This window comes from Castanea sativa, chromosome 9 (assembly GCF_040712315.1).
Source record: "Castanea sativa cultivar Marrone di Chiusa Pesio chromosome 9, ASM4071231v1".
NCBI classification, from domain to species: domain Eukaryota; kingdom Viridiplantae; phylum Streptophyta; class Magnoliopsida; order Fagales; family Fagaceae; genus Castanea; species Castanea sativa.
This window is the reverse complement of record NC_134021.1, coordinates 5,331,498-5,351,073: the sequence shown is the minus strand read 5'-3', so window position 1 is coordinate 5,351,073 and position 19,576 is coordinate 5,331,498. Positions and strand designations below refer to the sequence as shown.

The 19,576-nt window shown below is 39.0% G+C and overlaps 1 protein-coding gene and 1 pseudogene across 2 annotated transcripts; one reads left to right on the top strand and one right to left on the bottom strand.

Annotated features, from left to right (window-relative positions):
- Positions 1–352: 352 nt before the first annotated feature.
- LOC142611033 (RNA polymerase sigma factor sigF, chloroplastic) lies at positions 353–12,157 on the bottom strand. Of its 2 annotated transcripts, none has more exons than XM_075783041.1 (9): positions 11,821–12,062; positions 10,944–11,095; positions 10,448–10,575; positions 10,123–10,329; positions 9,759–10,029; positions 9,435–9,665; positions 8,989–9,129; positions 8,347–8,547; positions 353–766 (listed from the first exon to the last, which is right to left on the bottom strand). In XM_075783041.1, the coding sequence occupies exons 1-9, from the start codon at positions 11,912–11,914 to the stop codon at positions 479–481; spliced, it is 1,713 nt and encodes a 570-aa protein (XP_075639156.1). In that variant the 5' UTR covers positions 11,915–12,062; the 3' UTR covers positions 353–478. The 2 variants fall into 2 exon arrangements, with proteins under 2 accessions (XP_075639156.1, XP_075639155.1); XM_075783040.1 differs by lacking the exon at positions 353–766 and adding an exon at positions 6,905–7,545 and having other exon boundaries at positions 11,821–12,157.
- LOC142611175 (UDP-glycosyltransferase 73C25-like) lies at positions 3,979–5,976 on the top strand (annotated as a pseudogene).
- Positions 12,158–19,576: the final 7,419 nt, after the last annotated feature.

Here is a 19,576-nt window from a genome sequence, read left to right as displayed (position 1 = left end):
CATTTTATAGCCTTGATCACTATCCATTCCAAACTGCCTCGTAATGCTCGCAGTCTCTCAGCAGAAAACAAGTAATAGGTCTTAGACAGAAAGTAGTGAATCAATGTGACAAATAGGCTCTTATCTAAAAAAAAGAAAACTGTAATACCATTTCAGGGATGTTGGCAAAGTCAGTTATATTACTTGACATGTAGCTGTAGGAGAAATAGATACACATTCACTTGAAGAATACAATTTTACCTCACAACATATTAACATTTGAAGAACTTGAGTTCTATCCTAGGCTAGCTTGACCTCTTGAACAGCTAGCCTAAGGTCAAGTTGGGACACCCTCCAGATTTGAAGCCACGGCTGGAGGTAAATCCACCTTCAAGAGCCAAAAGCTGTTAACAGCAGATTTACATTGGTCTTTTAAAATACCAGAAACCTAACTATATGGCAAGAACACCACATCCATGGTAGCTGTGTCATTCAACAACTAAACAAGCAAATCTGCATATGCCCCAAGTCCTTCACTACCAAGACACTGCTTGAGCCTATACAATGCCCGGCTCTCCAGCTGCCGTACCCTCTCCTTAGACAACCCAAACACATTCCCAATTTCTGCCAATGATTTTTGTTCACTATTTTCGATACCAAACCTCAACCTGATTATCTTCCTCTCTCTTGGGCTGAGATTGCTTAGAAGGTTGCGCACGTGCTGCCTCATCAGCTGCTTTGCCACGCTCACATCTGGAATCTCAATCCCAGTATCTGCAGTTACCTCCTGCAAGTTTGACAGGGATAATGAATATTTTTCCTATTGAGCATTTGCAAAAAAATTACTTTTGCTGACAGTAGAAAGCAGCAGATAATCGTTGCACGATACATACCCAACAAAGTGTATCCCATCCCAAAAGTAAACTCGAGTCTACAGCTATAAGAACTTAATATCTGGTTGGCCATTAGTTTTGGACTGACAAAATTTTATCAACAGCAACACATGATTGAAATCTAGAATGGTGACCAAATGAGCTCATGTAATTTGAGTCTGAAAACTAGTTGAAATCTAAGAGTTGCAAAAGAACACGCCAAAAGAGAGAGAGAATGGCACATTAAATTGAATAACCAAATCTCAACAGCAACCTAAAACCAGGCTTTGAATCCATTTGCCTGCAATTTCTACAATATGTTATTATTATTATTATTATTATTATTATTATTACATGTAAAATTGACAGATTTCTCTCACTAATCCTTTTTGACCTGTTTCAAAATATTCCCTTTATGCTTGTGAAAATTAGCGATAACCATTAGCTTCATAAAACCCGGTCACTGCTTTGTTGCATAAGTCACAGACCATACAATAAATACAGGACACTTACAGATTGAGGAAAGGGGACATTGAAATTAACTACTTTTTTTTTTCTGGTCAAAAAGTTCAAGTTCTGATATATTTTCCTTGCATATATGTACTCAAAAGAGCTTTATCTAATATAGGAATCTGGGTCAAGAAGAAAGAATTACTTGAAATGTTGTTTTTTGGTCTGCCCAGACAGGCTGTTACATCGAAGGAGGCATTCTTGTGTTATATAGCAATTTCTCCAACTTGTCAAGTGTAATCCCAACATGTCGTGCTAAATCTTCCTAGGTTGGATGATGATTTCCTTCCTAAATGAGTACTCTCTTTGACTCCATCACCTTGCCCAGGAGGGCATGTACATTCTCCTGCAATTAGAATTTTTGCTCTGTGTCAAGCTCAGAAAATTATAAGCTCTGCTTGCCTTTATGCTTGTGAAAGGCACATCAGGAGTAAGTTCTGCTTGCCTTAGGCACATCAGGAAATTATAAATTTTCAAGAACTTAAACATACATGGTCCACCCAATACCAATGCCAAGGTAAGATCATGAGCAAGCTAAAATAATCAAGTTATTAATTAAAACTGCAAGGTTAGTTTATCAGTAATCAACATTGAAAAACTTGCAGTTTTATTAGTAATCAACATTGAAATTTTCAAGAACTTCCACTCTTTCCAGAATCCCATTAAAACATCAGAAAATTAGTACATGCTTAGGCTGAAAATTAAAATTAAAAAAAAAAAAGGATAGATGCTTCCAATTAAAACATGAATGTTTGTTGAAAAATAGAACTTAACGAAACAGTGTGATTTACATTACCGGCAAACGAATTGTCCTGAAATATTGAAATATGGCCTTCCAGGACAATTTGTGTGTGTGTTTGTGTTTCTCAAAAAAAAAAAAATACTCATTGTTGTTGAGTCGTCCCATATCGGTAAAGTGTGATATTGAGAAGGGGTTTATTACTTGCCCTGCGACACTAACTGCCGCATGCAATTTTGGTGTTGGTGTGTGAGTGTATTCTCTTATCTCATCCTCCTTCCCCTATATATGTGTGTGTGTGTTTGTGTTCCTCCAAAAAAAAAAGATACTCATTGTTGTTGAGTCGTCTCACATCGGTGTGATATTGAAAAGGAGTTTATCACTTGCTCCGCGACACTAACTACCGCTTAAAGCTAACTCAAGTTTAATAGCAAGCTCAAATTGCATCATTAAATGCTTATATCACCAAAAATCAAATAAACAAATATATATATATATATATATATATATATATATATATATATATATATATGTATGTATGTAAAATAATATACTCATTTTATCATGCTTCTATCATTCGTGATTAGAATTTGTTTAAATTGCAACTTTACATAATTAAATACATCCATCATCATTCATTGTCTATAGCTTCAGTAATTGTTCAAAATACAATTTTTACATCCACATTTGTCATTCGTGCAACTATAATCTTCACAAATCTAAATAAATTAACATTTCAAAACATATATAGATAAACAAGCTATAAATTAATAGTCCAAAACATATGTGTAATGTCATAATAATGAGTTTAATTTGTAAACATATATCAAGCTATAAACGAGGCTAAGCTCGACATGTTTTGTATCGAGCCCTATTGTTCACGAGCTTGTTCATGAACAATTTTTTTTTGCTTGAGCTCGACTTGTTTATCAAACAAACCTAAAACTAAGGCTCAAGCTTGGCTTATTTGTAAACAAATAAACATAAACGAGCTTTTTATCGAGTCAAGCTCGAGTTGTTCATGAACGTCTTGGTTCATTTATAGCCCTAGTTGCTTCTTTCTTCTTCATTGTTGATCTTGCGTTGTTTCTTTTCTCAACATCTCTGCCTCCTTCTTTCTTCATTGTTGAAGTCTATCTTTTTTCTTTAGGAACTCAAGTCCTAAAGACTCAAGTTCCACGTTAAATCTGAGCGGTTAGTTTCCTAACTAGTATGGAGAAGATGCTAACTAACGAAATTGTTTGAAAATTGGTGTTAGTTTGCAATTTTTTCCTTTGATTGTAAGTAAAACAAACTATCTAAAACCCCAGCTTCTCAAAAAAATATTCTACCTATAGAAGATCAATCCATTCCAAACTGCCTCGAAATGCTCACAGTTTCTCAACAGCAAACATGTAATTGGTCTTAGAAAGAAGGTAGGTAGCGCATGTGACAAATAGGATCTTATCTGAAAAATAAAATTATGTAACCCGTTTCAAAGATGCTATAATACTTGCAAAGAAGCTGTAGAGAAATAGATACACACTCACTTGAAGAACACAATTTTACCTTACAACATACACATTAACATTCTGAAGAACTTGAGTTCTATTCTAGGCTAGCTTGAATTCTTGAACAGCCTAGGTTAAGGTCAAGTTGGGCGTTGGGACACCCTCCAGATTTGAAGCCACAACTAGAGGTAAATCCATCTTCAAGAGACAAAAGCTGCAACAATATTTTATCATTACAATATTTTTAGAACTTAGAAAAAATATCTGTTGCGTTCAATGGTTTTGGCGGGTACTAAGTCAACGTGACCAAATGATCTCAATCCGTTAAGAATTCTATGTAAAAGTCACTCTAATTAACCAAGGAAACTTCCCAATAGCTTCCTTCTATTTCTTGCAGGACTTTGCTACTCAGCCATTAGACCTGAGACCTGAAGCTTCTCCCAAATCTTAGTCGATCACCATTACTAATATAACAGTAAGTTTTCCCATAATCTCTCTCTCTCTCAGATCAATGGCATCGGTCACAGCACAATCCAATGGTCCACTCCATGTATTTTTCTTCCCATTCATGTCACCAGGCCACCTAATTCCCATGATCGACATAGCTCGACTCTTTGCTTCACATGGCGCAAAAGCCACAATCCTCGCCACCCCTCAAAACATCACTCGCTTCCAAACCATCGTCAACCGCGACCAACACACCACCACCACCAACATCATCGACCTACTCGTCCTCGACTTCCCTTACTCCGAAGCAAAATTACCAGAAAACTGTGAAAACCTCGACACTCTCCAATCACGAAACTTGTCCTATAATTTCACAAAGGCCATCATGATGCTCCAACCTCAAGCTCAACAACTTGTTCAACAACACCAGCCTGATGCAATCATTTCCGACCTTAACTTTCCATGGACGGCCGAGATTGCTCGAAACTGTGGCATCCCACGGCTTGTATTTCATGGAACATGTTGCTTTTCTCTATGCCTCACTAGCTGTGCTTCTCAGTATAAGCCTCGCGCTACTTTGAGCTCTGATACAGAGCGCGCCATTCTTGGTGCCCGGTTTATATTACCATGTCTCAGATGCCAGACCGGTTTTTTGGCAACTTGGGTTTGCATGAATTCTTTGAGAAATTCATGGAGGCTGACCGTGACACGTATGGTGTCGTGTCCAATACGTTCTATGAGATTGAACCAGAATATGTCAAACACTATGAAAAACTTAGTGGCAAAAAGGTATGGCCGGTTGGACCTGTTTCGCTTTTCAACACTAAAGCTTTGGACATAGCGGAGAGAGGGAATAGAGCTTCCATTGACAAAGATCAAGTGCTTACATGGCTGGACTCGAAGAAACCAAACTCAGTGCTCTATGTTTGTTTTGGCAGTCTCTGTAATTTTTCAAAGTCACAGCTTTTGGAGATTGGGTTAGGCCTTGAATCTTCCAAAGCTTCATTCATTTGGGTAATCAGAGATAGCTACAAAGATGGGTTTTTGCCAGAAGGTTTTGAAGAGAGAGTTAGAGACAGAGCGCTTGTCATAAAGGGTTGGGCTCCACAGGTTCTTATTCTTAATCACTGGGCAGTTGGTGGGTTCATGACTCACTGTGGGTGGAACTCAGTGTTGGAATCGGTTACTGCTGGAGTGCCTTTGATAACTTGGCCACTCTTTGCTGAACAGTTTTATAATGAGAATTTTGCGCTGAATCGGTTGGGAATCGGAGCTGGAATCGGTGTCAAAACCGGCTTGGCATGGGGAGAGGAGGAGAACATTGGTGTTTTGGTTACTAGGGACCGTGTTGAGGAGGTGGTGACTCGGTTAATGGGTGAGAGTGAAGTGGTGCAAGGAATGTGGAATCGGGTGAGTGAACTCAGCAAGATGGCAATGGCTGCTATAAGCAAAGGTGGTTCATCTTGTTAGTGTATAGTTTAGACTAGTTTAGCCCATTAGGCTTAGCCTAGTATACTGTACTTGTAGTTCACTCATATTACTTGTATTTCACTCATATTACTTGTACTGCACACATATCTAACATATATAAGGCTCTCTATTGTACATTGTTATATACACAGAATATACAGATTATTCAGTTTTTCTCTCTCACTTTATATTCTTAACATGGTATTAGAGCTGAGTACCGTACCCTTGCTGACACCACCTGCGAGCTGGCACATCACTCGCCAGCATCTCAAGAAAGGAAATCTCAAGTTGTTTTCCATCTCCTTTGCTGACCAACCTGCTGATATCTTCACCAAGACTCACCCGTCAGGTCGTCTTCAAGATCTTATATCTAAACTCCAGTTGGCTTCCTCCTTGCCACCTCGAGTTTGAGGGGGGATGTTCGTGTATAGCTTAGACTAATTTAGCCCATTGGGCTTAACTCAGTATACTGTGCTTGTAGTTTACTCATATTACTTGTACTGCACATATACCTAGCCTATATAAGGCTCTCTATTGTATATTGTTATATACACAGAATATACAGATTATTCAGTCTTTCTCTCTCACTTTACATTCTTAACACATCTTATCTTAATATGAGACTTCTGATAGAGGATCTATTGAATCTAAGAAGGGACAGATTGTCAAAGAGAGAATAAAAAAAGGATAAAGCTCTTGTTTTTCAGTAATTGTTTTTGGACAGTAAATTTGTATGCAATTTGTGAAAGATTAGCATTTTTCAATTATTTATGCTTTTATAATCTTGTGTATTGCTAGATTGACAACTCAGACGTATTTCCTAGTTTGTCATTGATAGGTGGGATGAGATCTTGAGAATATAATACAATTTTTGTTTACCAAAGCAAAATTGAAGGTGCCATTGACAATTGTGAACCTGTTGTGATCTCACTGAAGGAGCTGTGAATACCTGAAGTAGCAGCAAGGTATTGGTACAAATACATGCATTACAACTAATAATTATCTTTAACTTGTGACAATAGGGTAGCAAGATCCTTCAAATAAAGTTATTGATGTAGACACCCATTTTGGAACATTAAAAAACGAGTTATTGACAAACAATTTGAGATGAAAGGAATATTACACATCTTAATGACTCTTCACACTATGTTACGCCCCTTTACCTTACAAGCTAGGAGATGCCAAAACTAGAGAAAAACTAGAGAATTTGACAATAAATCCTTTGCATAGTGAACCTTGATTGTTCACCTCAGTAGATTAGTGGGAGACCATTTTATAGCCTTGATCACTATCCATTCCAAACTGCCTCGTAATGCTCGCAGTCTCTCAGCAGAAAACAAGTAATAGGTCTTAGACAGAAAGTAGTGAATCAATGTGACAAATAGGTTCTTATCTTAAAAAAAATAAAACTGTAATACCATTTCAAGGATGTTGGCAAAGTCAGTTATATTGCTTGACATGTAGCTGTAGGAGAAATAGATACACATTCACTTGAAGAATACAATTTTACCTCACAACATTTTAACATTTAAAGAACTTGATTTCTATCCTAGGCTAGCTTGACCTCTTGAACAGCTAGCCTGAGGCCAAGTTGGGACACCCTCCAGATTTGAAGCCACGGCTGGAGGTAAATCCACCTTCAAGAGCCAAAAGCTGTTAACAGCAGATTTACATTGGTCTTTTAAAATACCAGAAACTTAACCATATATGGCAAGAACACCACATCCATGGTAGCTGTGTCATTCAACAACTAAACAAGCAAATCTGCATATGCCCCAATTCCTTCACTACCAAGACCCTGCTTGAGCCTATACAATGCTCGGCTCTCCAGCTGCCGTACCCTCTCCTTAGACAACCCAAACACGTTCCCAATTTCTGCCAAAGATTTTTGTTCACCATTTTCAATACCAAACCTCAACCTGATTATCTTCCTCTCTCTTGGGCTGAGATTGCTTAGAAGGTTGCGCACATGCTGCCTCATCAGCTGCTTTGCCACGCTCACATCTGGAATCTCAATTCCAGTATCTGCAGTTACCTCCTGCAAGTTTGACAGGGATAATGAATATTTTTCCTATTGAGCATTTGCAAAAAAATTACATTTGCTGACAACAGGAAGCAGCAGATAATCGTTGCAGGATACATGCCCAACAAAGTGTATCTCATCCCAAAAGTAAACTCAAGTCTACAGCTATAAGAACTTAATATCTTGTTGGCCATTAGTTTTGGACTGACAAAATTTTATCAACAGCAACACATGATTGAAATCTAGAATGGTGACCAAATGAGCTCATGTAATGTGAGTCTGAAAACTAGTTGAAATATAAGAGTTGCAAAAGAACACGCCAAGAGAGAGAGAATGATACATTAAATTGAATAATCAAATCTCAACAGCAACCTAAAACCAGGCTTTGAATCCATTTGCTTGCAATTTCTACAATATATTATTACCATTAAATTGAATAATCAAATCTCAACAGCAACCTAAAACCAGGCTTTGAATCCATTTGCTCACAATTTCTACAATATACCATTACCCATTACTATTATTATTATTATTAGATTTCTCTCACTAATCCTTTTTGGCCTGTTTCAAAGTATTCCCTTTATGATTGTGAAAATTAGCTATAAACATTAGCTTCATAAAACCCAGTCACTGCTTTGTTGCATAAGTCACAGACCATACCATAAATACAGGACACTTAAAGATTGAGGAAAGGGGACATTGAAAGTAACTTTTTTTTCTGGTAAAAAAGTTCAAGTTCTGATATATTTTCCTTGCATATATGTACTCAAAGAGCTAGGTCTAACAAAGGAATCTGGGTCAACAAGAAAGCATTACTTGAAAAGTTGTGTTTTGGTCTGCCCAGACAGGCTGTTGCATCGAAAGAGGCATTCTTGTGTTATATAGCAATTTCTCCAACTTGTCAACTGTAATCCCAACATGTCGTGCTAAATCTTCCTTGGTTGGATGATGATTTCCTTCCTGAATGAGTACTCTCTTTGACTCCATTACCTTGCCCAGGAGGGTATGTACATTCTCCTGCAATTAGAATTTTTGTTCTGTGTCAAGCTCAGAAAATTATAAGCTCTGCTTGCCTTTATGCTTGTGAAAGGCACATCAGGAGTAAGTTCTGCTAGCCTTAGACACATCAGGAAATTATAAATTTTCAAGAACTTAAACATACATGGTCCACCCAATACCAATGCCAAGGTAAGATCATGAGCAAGCTAAAATAATCAAGTTATTAATTTAAACTGCAAGGTTAGTTTTATTAGTAATCAAAATTGAAAACTTGCAGTTTTATTAGTAATCAACATTGAAATATTCAAAAACTTCCACTCTTTCCAGAATCCCATTAAAACATCAGGAAATTAGTACATGCATAGGCTGAAAATTAAAAAAAATAGATAGATGCTTCCAATTAAAACATGAATGTTTGTTGAAAAATAGAACTTAACGAAACAGTATGATTTACATTACCGGCAAACGAATTGTCCTGGAATGTTGAAATATGGCCTTCCTAATTGTTTGCCTTATCCACCAATAGGCATAAGTTCCAAACCTACAACCAGCTTGGGGTTTAAACTTCACAACACTCTTCATAAGACCCATACTGCCCTCCTAAAACAATATCAGAAATGAAACAGAAAAGATATTAGTTGAGATTACATTATACTATAACCCCTGCCAAGCCACACTTTCATTAATAACACTGCAGTTCACATTAAGTAGATTGAAAAGAATATTAACTCTAGCAATTGTTACAACTTCGATCAAACAGTATTACAAAATTTAACTACTTTTTTTTAATGTTTTTGTGTCTTATTAGCACTCCGATAGAATATGTGCAGTCTCCTTCTGGGGCAGAAAAGGGGATGAGAGTAAGAGTAGGATTAAACGCAGTGGAAATGTTAATTGTGTTAGACCTGCAATAAGTCCTGAAAGCTGAGACCACGCCCTAGATACTGTTTAGCAATGTGAACCACCATTCGTAAGTTTGCATAAATCAGTTTTTTCCGACTGCTGTTACAAAAGTGAAGTTTTGACTGTAGGACCCGAAAACTAAGCCCCGCTCCTTCAGCCCATTCAACCAATGTTGGTTCACGGCCAAAATGAGATTGGAGCCTGCTCTTCACTTCCTCTAATTTCAATAAATCCTGTTACACAGGTTCGTGTCAGGCAAGGATAAGACCATTTAAAAATCAAACATCCCCCACACTGTAAAGAATGAACAGGGGTTAGAAATACACCTGTACTTGGGCAATCAATTTAGACTCTTCGTCAACAGTCAAAAGCTGTTTTGTTTCAGGACCCCACAAGAACAGCCGAAGGGGATCATTTGGATCAAACCCTTCACGAATCTTTCTCTTTACATCAACATTTCTAGTACTGTAAGTCTCATGAATCATAACTTCCGACTTTGGCACCCTTCTCCTCTTAGATCGCCTCTCCAGAAGCCGTGTTGACCTTGCCATTTTTTCCTCCTCAAGTGGTAAATTCACCAAACTTCTAGACCCAGAACTGGAAAAACAAATAGTGTTAGTCCACAAATAAATCAACTTTAACATGAGGAGTACCTAATAGGGAAATAAGATAATTGACAAAAAAACTAACCCCAAAGAAGGTGAATCATCGAGATCAGCACCAATTAATTTGGAGTCCTCTGCTAGTAAGGCTGCTTCTTTAGATGCTGACAAAGCTTTCTTAGCAATGGCAACTACATTACATGGTTCGACATCCATAGGCTTCTCCACATCAGTAGTAACAGGCTGCAGAGACAAGGAGGAGTGTGTATTTTTTTCTGTTTGCAAGGATGGGAACCTGCATAAGAGAATTGCCATATAAACTTTGTAAGGCTGCTATTCGTGAATAAAATTGCAACAAAAAGATTGAGACAAGTAGCAGAACTGATTCCACTTCAGAGTTTGACTCAACTTACAAATGCCATAAACCAGGCCAGTGAAGCAACTGACGCTCAAAGTCTTGCACCAACTGGTCAGAGTTGCCAGAGTTTTTCTCTTCATGGACTGAGGCCCCAGTCCCCATCTGCCTTTTATCTAACATTGCCTTTAATGGAACAGAAAGAAGAAGACAATTGTTAATATACAAATTAGGAGTTGCCAGAGAGCCATATTGCACAAAAGTACTCATCACAGGAATTCAAATCTGTACAGAAAAAGAGCACATGTTTGAAGCATGAAAAACATTGCTCAGAATTTCACAAAAACAAGAGGGGGCATTTGATAAGCAGGAGTCCAAAGAGGGGAGGGGGGAATGAAGTTTTGTATAAACTATTTATTCAGTACAAAGATAAAATAGAACCAGTTGCTCAGTCAACAAGATAGAAGCAGATAAAATTGTCAATTCGTAAAATTAAAAATCAATTGACGATGCACCCAATTTATTTGCAGTATATATAAATAACAAGACCCCACCCGAGGTGCTGTATCTTCCTTAAACATGTGCAACAGAAGCCCATTTTCATCATGCTGTTCTTGTAATAGAACTGAGGTAGGAGATCGTCGAGCTATCAAAGTGCTTGGCACAGAGGTAACCGCAGGAGCTGCTTGCTCATGAAGCATCAAAACTGCAAAATAGAGAGCATACAGATGCATGAAGCATGAAAACACAAACCACATAGAAAACAGATGATTATTAAATTCTGAATAATATAAAGGATTTTCTCTTTTATTTGATTGTGGATTCAAAAAATGAAAGTTAAACAAGCTTAAATATCTAGTAGTTCGTTACAAATCAACACACAATACTATTGGAGACTAAGAATTGAATCCTGAAAGGAACTTGGAAACTTACTAATAAAAGCAACTCCATATAGCCAGAAAAACTATAAATTAAACAAATTAATTAGTACTATTACACAATCCAACAACCACATGCCCGCTCACGCCCATAACAAATTCATTGAAACGCACAAAAAAATCAAACATTAAAGGCACGTCTAGACTTCCTATCCCTGAATCCAAATCCACCACAATGCTCCATTTTATTTGTCATATCTCAAATGTGCCCAACTAACAGTGTCTTGTGCTATAAAATTCACATTACTAAAAATCTTATCTTTTTGAATTCTTTGTATTTTGTACTAAAAATCTTATCTTTACTACACATAATACAACCCAATAGTCATATGTGTAGAAGAATCCCATTTCAACAACAAATTAAGTAGGACCTTAATAATTGTTGAACTGGGTGTCATAAAATTCCAACTACAATTCTCATCTCCTATGATTCCTCAGAAACCAAACAAAGGACATGAATGAGAATTGAAAGACAAAGTCATATAAGCTTTACCTGAAGCAGAAGAAGGAGAGGCAAGACAACTTTTAAGGTGGGTTCTGAGAGGAAAAGACTGCGTTGAAGAGAGCAAATTCCTTCCAGCTTCCATGGATTATTATTAACTACAGTAGTGTCTGTTGACAGTTAGTATATTCTCACTGTGTGTTTCTCTCACTATATGAGCTGCTTATACTTAAAAGTCATACATTATAATTGTATTGTAAAACAAAATATTGCTGGGTTTAGCTTTTTTGTAGAAGATAAAGAAGCAGAGAAAGGCTTTGGCTCAACACCGCTAAGCAAACTATTTCACACCTCAAATTTTAGTAAACCCCTTTTTCTGGAACTGGATGAGGTTGATGTTGTTGTTGTTGTTGTCGTACATTTTTATGGTCGGTTTAACTGCTTATTATTATATTCTCTTCGATTTATTATCACCATCAAGAATGGGCCTGGAACCCACATCTTTAGCGATTAAGATGGGCTATGAGATGAATATAAGTCTTCAACTTGTCTTTTATATGGCCCAATTTCAGAATTTGGAAAATCTAGAGTAGCCCATAATTATATTCACAAGAAGTTGCTAAATATGCATAGGATGAAGAGCCCAAACCTGAGTCCAAGGAACACTATATGAATGATATATTTAATGGTTCTTAGAGCTGGTTTACCATACTTTTTTATTAAAAATAAGCTCTCACAAATGAGAGGAATGGTACTACACTACTACTTTAGTAAAATACCTCATTAGTAATGAAAGAAAAAATCATAATGGATATTGAATAAGATGGTTTAGGACTATGAAGAGGTCCCCAAAGATAGAACTACAATATAGAACTCTCTCACTCTCTCTCTCTCTCTAAAATGATACAAATTATTCCCCTCATGACCATTTCAGCATCTCCAATGTTGGACTGCCTACATGATTTATTTTGTTGCACCAAGAGAGAGAGAGAGAGAAAGAGTAATATTTTTAAAATGTTTTTTTTTTTTGTCACAATTAAAAGAAAAAGTAATCATATAGTATGGATTAAGAAAAAGAAGAGAAGAGAATAGAAGAATTTGAAAGAAGAACAGAGAAGTCCTGAGATATACTTTACTTAGCCAAACGGTGCAGACCTTTTACTTTCAGTAACATCGGCTAAATGTCTTCATCTTTTAACATTGATTGGCTACCATATTTGGCAAAATATTGGTACTCCCATTATCCTAATTCCTTAGAGTAGATAGTACAATGATATGATACTCATTTATCTCCGGTGGCGGCTCTAGGAATTTTTTTCAGGGTATTTTTTAACAAGCATAAATTACACAATCTAATAAAAAGAAAATTTTGTAATTGACAATAACAACAATCAAAAAACATGCAAATACATAAAGTTTACAATTGCCTTCTACGTAGTTTTTTTATCAAATATTTATCCATAATTCTAGCAAAAGAATAAACAATAAACTATAAGTTCATTTGAAATAATAATAAAATTATTAATTATTGTTGTTTAGTTGTATCATTAATTTGTTTATCTTTTATAAACTATAATTTTTTATATTGCTATTTCACTAATTATAAAATTATTAATTGTTGTTTAGCCTAACATAATTTAATTTGTTTGTCATTTTATAATGTATTGTTTAATTAAATTATTAATTATTTTTTATTAGTTGTTTTCCCAAATTAATTATTGGTTAGTTAAATTATTGTTTATTAGTTGCATTAACACACACCCCATGTGCATTTACTTACCCCAATTCAAATATCTCACCCCGGCCCCATGCCCCCTTCCACCCCCCATTCAACAAACAAGCCCCATGGCCCTCAATCACAAAAGCCAATCAGAAAAATTCAAAATCACAAATCACAATACACTAAAAGACAATTAATTATATCTCACTAACACCAACGCCAACACCAATGGATAAAGTCAAAAACAGGGGCAAGTATTAATAAAGTGATAAAATAAAGCTAAGCAATCAGATAAAGTCTCAAATAAAGTCTCAAAGAGAGAGAGAGAGAGACTCTCATTTGCTTTCAGTCTTCAGATAAAGAGAAAGAGACGGAGAGTCTAAAAGAGAAACTCATATGTAAGTGCACAATTGCACCTGGACCCAAAGACAATTACGGGCTCAGGCCCAATGAGCCTTAAACAATGAAATTTGTAGAGTGTGGGCCTGAAATCTAGGTTAGAGGTACTGAGAACTTGACAACAAGCTAAGAAGCACAAACACTTGTAAATAACAAATGATAAATGCAAATAGACCTCCTCGGACGTAAGCCGAGAGCTATCTCTGTATAATTTCTCTTTCTTTCTTAAAGATTACAATTCTTAATTTCTTTTTTCTTCTTCGCCCCTTCCTCTTTTCTTTAGCCTTCACCCCCCTTAAATACTTCTTTTCCTGATACTTTTTCCACGTGTTGCTTAAACCCCCTCCCCCCTAGATATTTCTTTTCTTAGTGCCTTTGAATAGTGACCAGAAGTTTCAATTCTACTGTTCAGGGGTCACTTCCCCATTAATGCGGCCAGGGAGGTAGGTGCAGAGTCTTTAATGTGGAGGTGGCAGCCTTTGCTCTTGGTATTTTTCTAACACCGGTATCTAGAAGGTTCAGGGTTTCCCCCTTCTAACCAACAGTTTTTCCAGAATTCTGTCTTGACCTTCGTAGTGAATCTCCGAGTTCTCTTGGATCTGTCCGAGGAGAAACTCACCCTCGGCTGTATCCTCGGACCCTCAGCGTATGGGCCAATTCGCAGTATTAACAAATCCTTAGCTTAAGAGCAGTTCGGATCTCCTTGCTAGAGCCCAAAGGCCCAAATGCCCGTTTGGGTTCTTTTACTCCCCACAATAGCCCCTCAAAACTCTATTTTTTAACATCCGAGGAGAAAAATAGGGTTTTGATCTAACGAGAACTTACCCCACACGTTTTGTAAATAACTGCGCGTGTGGAGATCGTTTCGTGTTCCAGAGGATGCCACTTGGCGGTTTTAATTTCAAAAACACGCGCATTTATTACCGTAAGTTACTCCTTGTCCCCTACGTTCAACGGTGAGATGAGCATCCAACGGCCCTTGTTATCCCCTAAAAATTTAGGTGAGACGAATGTAATTTCGAGGCCGCTTCCCGCACATTGTGACGCTTTGGAAACCTGTGCCTTCATTTATTTCTTCAGAGGCTAATCCCATCAAAACATCAGTAATCACCTTTTGTCTGCAAAAATCCGTGGAAATTCGCATAACTTCAAATCTGTAAGTGCTTATTCTTTTTCCTTAACCCATTCTCCTCGGATCCTGTCCTCGGCACCCCTTTTAACCATTCCCCCACTTAGAACTTAATCTTTCGTTCCTTTCTAATGGGAAAATTTAAGTGTCTAGTTGATACCGCCGCTGGGATGGAAGGTTTTAGAGCTAAGTATCACATTCCCAGCGACGTAGGTTTAAAATACTGCCCGGCGGAAGCCGTGGCTGGTTCTAGGAAAACCGGAGAGGTCATCATCCCGATGGTCGCCTTCGTAGAAGGTGGGATGACCCTCCCAATGAAAAGTGTAACCAGGGAGTACCTCCGCAACCACCAGTTGTGCCCCGATCAATGCGCTCCCAACGTTTTTAGAGTCTTAGGAAGCGTCGACGCTCTAAACGAGCAGATGGGTCTGAACCTCACCTGGCATGATGTCGCTTTTATGTACGAATGCCACAAACTCACTAGAGTAGGTTACTACATCAAATCCCGCTCTAGCGTAGTTAGGTTAATCTCTTGTCTGCCCAAGTCCAATAAAGGCATGAAGGACGACTACCTCATCGTCTCAGGCAACTGGCACAACGGACCCCACTGCCCAGTTGAGTGGGGAGATCCAGGTGCGACACCTTAGGATCTAACTTCCCGCCCCATAACTTCATCTAAACATCTTAGAATGTCATTTGCCTTTACAAACTATTTGACTTTAGTTTATTACATGTTCTACGAATTTGACCATGTTCGTTTGTTTTGGTGTCTTTCTTTGCAGATAAACAACACGTGCACCCCCGCTTGAGCCACTGCAACGTTGCAGATTTGAACAGAGTACTTCGCTCAGAAGTGTTCGTAAGTGCAGACTTACAACTTAGGGCGGCTCATTTGATACTAGGGTACGACCCTATCTCCTCGGACTTCCAGGAGATCGAGAACGCCATTATTGCCGGTGACCGGCGGCGTAGGAGGATTCACGTAGCCAGACCACATTTCCTGGCCGACCACGACCTTCCTGACGACCCCCACACCATACTGTACTCACAACCGATTGCTGCGATCCCTCTCGCTACGCACTCTCAGGCAACTGTTGTCCCAGAGGAGCAGGTGTCTTCTTCGAACACGTTGGACGAAGAGATAGAACAGTTTCAACTCGAGGACGCTCCACGACCTCGTGGAAACCCGTTCGTTGTTCTTTCCGACGAGGAAGAAGAAGCAGCCGAGACCTCCGGGATTGCGGGCTTAGTGATAACGCGTCCAGAAGATAGCTCCATTGAGGAAAACATGGACGAGCTTAAGGGCCTTATGACTGCGAGAGGCGCGAGAGTGGCCAAAAAGGGAACGAGGGGGGTCCCAAGTTCCCCCAGCCTTGCCACCACCCCCTCCTCCAGCCGACTCCAAGCCTTCGGCCGAAGATCCAAAGAAGAAAAGGAAGGTGGAAGCCGAGGGGGCTGGTGGTGAGAAGCAAAAGAAATTGAAACAACAGCCAGCGCCGGCCCAACAACAGAAGCTGGATAAGGGCAAAGGCCGGGCTCGCTCAGTCGAGAGTGGGGAGATCAGAGATATGGCCGAAGTGCGCCGAGCACCGGCTACTTGGTCTCTTGACTTGAGACTGGACGGCGCACCAATTCCCTGCCACTCTAGTATTAGGGCAATCCAACAAGGCCACGCCCACCACTTGGCCAAGGCATTGGAGCGTCCTCTTCTGCTGCCTAAGGACATGGAAACCTTGGAGAAGATGGGCCAGCCTCAGTTGTTCCTTTCATTAAAAAGGGATTTAGCTCTGGTAAGTTCCACCCCACACTCGTACTCTAGATTCATTTGTAAACACTTTACCGTATTTAACCTCCTAACATTTTTTGCAAGCCATCCAAGAAGTTTTCACGGCCGAGAAGTTCGTGGAGGATTCTCGGAAGCGCGCTAGGATGGAGCAAGAGCTAAGGCAAGAGGCAGAAAGGTCCCTAAGCCAGGTCTGAGCAGAGAATGGGAAGATCACATCGCGGCTGACCGATTTAAAAAGAGAGAAGGATGGTGCCAAGGCCAGCTTAAAGACGATAGAAAACCAAGTAGAGGGATAACGTAATCTTCTTCGCCAAAAGGACGACGAGCTCTCTCAAGCCCAACGGGCATGCTCTGACTTAGAGAAGGAGCTTACGCTGGTGAAGGAGGAGGCTTGCGCCCACAAGCACGCACTGGAGGCCGCGAAGAAGGCCAGCTATCAAGATGGAGTAAATGCAACGCAAGAACAGTTGACAGAAGCCTTTGCGGCCTTGTGCCGAGAGTACTGTCAACAGGTCTGGGGAGAGGCCATGAATGCAGCAGGGGTTCCTCAAGCTTCCAAGCTGAGGAAGCCCGAAAACATTTGGCTTCCCCTAAACATACAGGAAATAGAAGACCATCCTGTTGCTGCCTCCCCTGCCCTTCCTCCTGTGGTGCAAGAACTCATTCCTGATCCTATAGAACCTAAAGGTTCCCATAAAGAGAAGGACGAGCGTGGCGGTGCCGAGAAGGAGCAAATTCAGAACGTGGAACCCCTCGTTCCTTCAACAAACAAAGGGAAGCAAGTTTTGTCTACCTTTGAGCTGGAACTGAAGAGCATTGAGGCTGGCAACAGCTCCCTCCAAGACCCCCCTCCCCAAGCTTAGGGCCTAGCATAGGACTTTCATGTACTCCTCTTTTGATGATGTATATAATTAATGAAGAATAATTTTATTCAACTTTCACTCATGTCGTATTTGTTTTACTTTATTCTTTTTGTGCTTGTCATGAAAGTTCTCACTAATACATAGTTAAAGGAATAATAGAATAAACAAATCTAACACCAGGAGTTGCACAATTATAACCTCCAAACAACCATGCGCATATTTGCTTTGCAAAGTAGAATATTTAAGAACCTGACAAAGATTAACTTAGTTTGGATATTAAACAATGCCTTAGTTAAAAAAAACTCATATGATGGTTAAACCTTTGTAATCTGAGGTATTACTTTCAGTAGGATGTAAGGTCCGAGGGTCATTCCTTACAAAAATTTGTTTAACACTTAAAGATATAGAACTTAAGATCTAAGTCAATGAATGGTAAGATACTGATTTCCACAAAGCGTGTGATAAGAATAAGAATAGTGACTAAGGTGCTGTTTGACAAATGAGAAGATATCAATTTTCACGAGGTTTGTGGTCTGAGGACCATACTTAACCAAGTTTCTGTTTGACACTTAAAAATAGTAACTTCAAACGTTAATTTCCACAAAGTAGAAGGTCCGAGGACCCGGCATAACTAAGGTTCTGTTTAACAAATGATAAGATATCAATTTCCACAAGGTTAGTGGTCCGAGGACCATACTTAACCAAGTTTCTGTTTGACACTTAAGAATAGTAACTTCAAATGTTAATTTTCCCAAAGTAGAAGGTCCGAGTACCCAGCATAACTAAGGTTCTGTTTAACAAATGATAAGATATCAATTTCCACAAGGTTTGTGGTCCGAGGACCATACTTAACCAAGTTTCTGTTTGACACTTAAGAATAGTAATTTCAAATGTTAATTTCCCCAAAGTAGAAGGTCCGAGGACCCGGCATAACTAAGGTTCTGTTTAACAAATGATAAGATATCAATTTCCACAAAGTTTGTGGTCCGAGGACTATACTTAACCAAGTTTCTGTTTGATACTTAAGAATAGTAACTTCAAATGTTAATTTCCCCAAAGTAGAAGGTCCGAGGACCCGTCATAACTAAGGTTCTGTTTAACAAATGATAAGATATCAATTTCCACAAGGTTTGTGGTCCGAGGACCATACTTAACCAAGTTTCTGTTTGACACTTAAAAATAGTAACTTCAAATGTTAATTTTCCCAAAGTAGAAGGTCCGAGGACCCGGCATAACTAAGGTTCTGTTTAACAAATGATAAGATATCAATTTCCACAAGGTTTGTGGTATGAGGACCATACTTAACCAAGTTTCTGTTTGACACTTAAGAATAGTAACTGCAAGCCCCTGAGGTATTTATAACTTTGAACTGCTAACTAAAAAAAGCACATTTTATTAATAATAATACCTTCGAAGGTTATTTACATTCCATGGGCGTGGTACAATTCTTTCATCTAGGTCAGCTAGCCGATACGACCCTATGCCTGCTACTGAAACAATGCGATAGAGGCCTTCCCAGTTTGGTCCTAGCTTACCCTAGGCTGGGTCCTTAGAAGTGCCCATAACTTTTCTTAGTACAAGATCCCCAGGTGCGAGTGGCCTTAGCTTCACGTGGGCAACATATCCCTGTTTAAGCTTCTGTTGATAATAAGCCATTTGGACCATAGCTGCCTCGCGCCGTTCCTCAATTAAATTAAGACCTTTCTCCAAGAGGTCATCGTTATTCTCCGGGCTAAAAGAACTCGTCTTCAGGGTGGGAAAACCTGATTCCAGAGGTATCACCACCTCAGCTCCATAAGTCATAGAGAATGGCGTTTCTCCCGTGGACCTGCGCGGTGTAGTCCGATACGTCCACAGAACATGTGGGAGTTCTTCTACCCACCTGCCTTTTGCATCGTCCAACCTTTTCT

Excerpts from the sequence above, each read along its gene's own strand:
- LOC142611033 (XM_075783040.1), bottom strand. The coding sequence starts at position 11,914 with ATGGAAGCTGGAAGGAATTTGCTCTCTTCAACGCAGTCTTTTCCTCTC. Across the intron at positions 9,666-9,758 it reads AATTGATTGCCCAAGTACAG|GATTTATTGAAATTAGAGGA; the intron begins GTGTATTTCTAA and ends CCTGTGTAACAG. Across the intron at positions 9,130-9,434 it reads GCTTTCAGGACTTATTGCAG|GAGGGCAGTATGGGTCTTAT; the intron begins GTCTAACACAAT and ends ATATTGTTTTAG.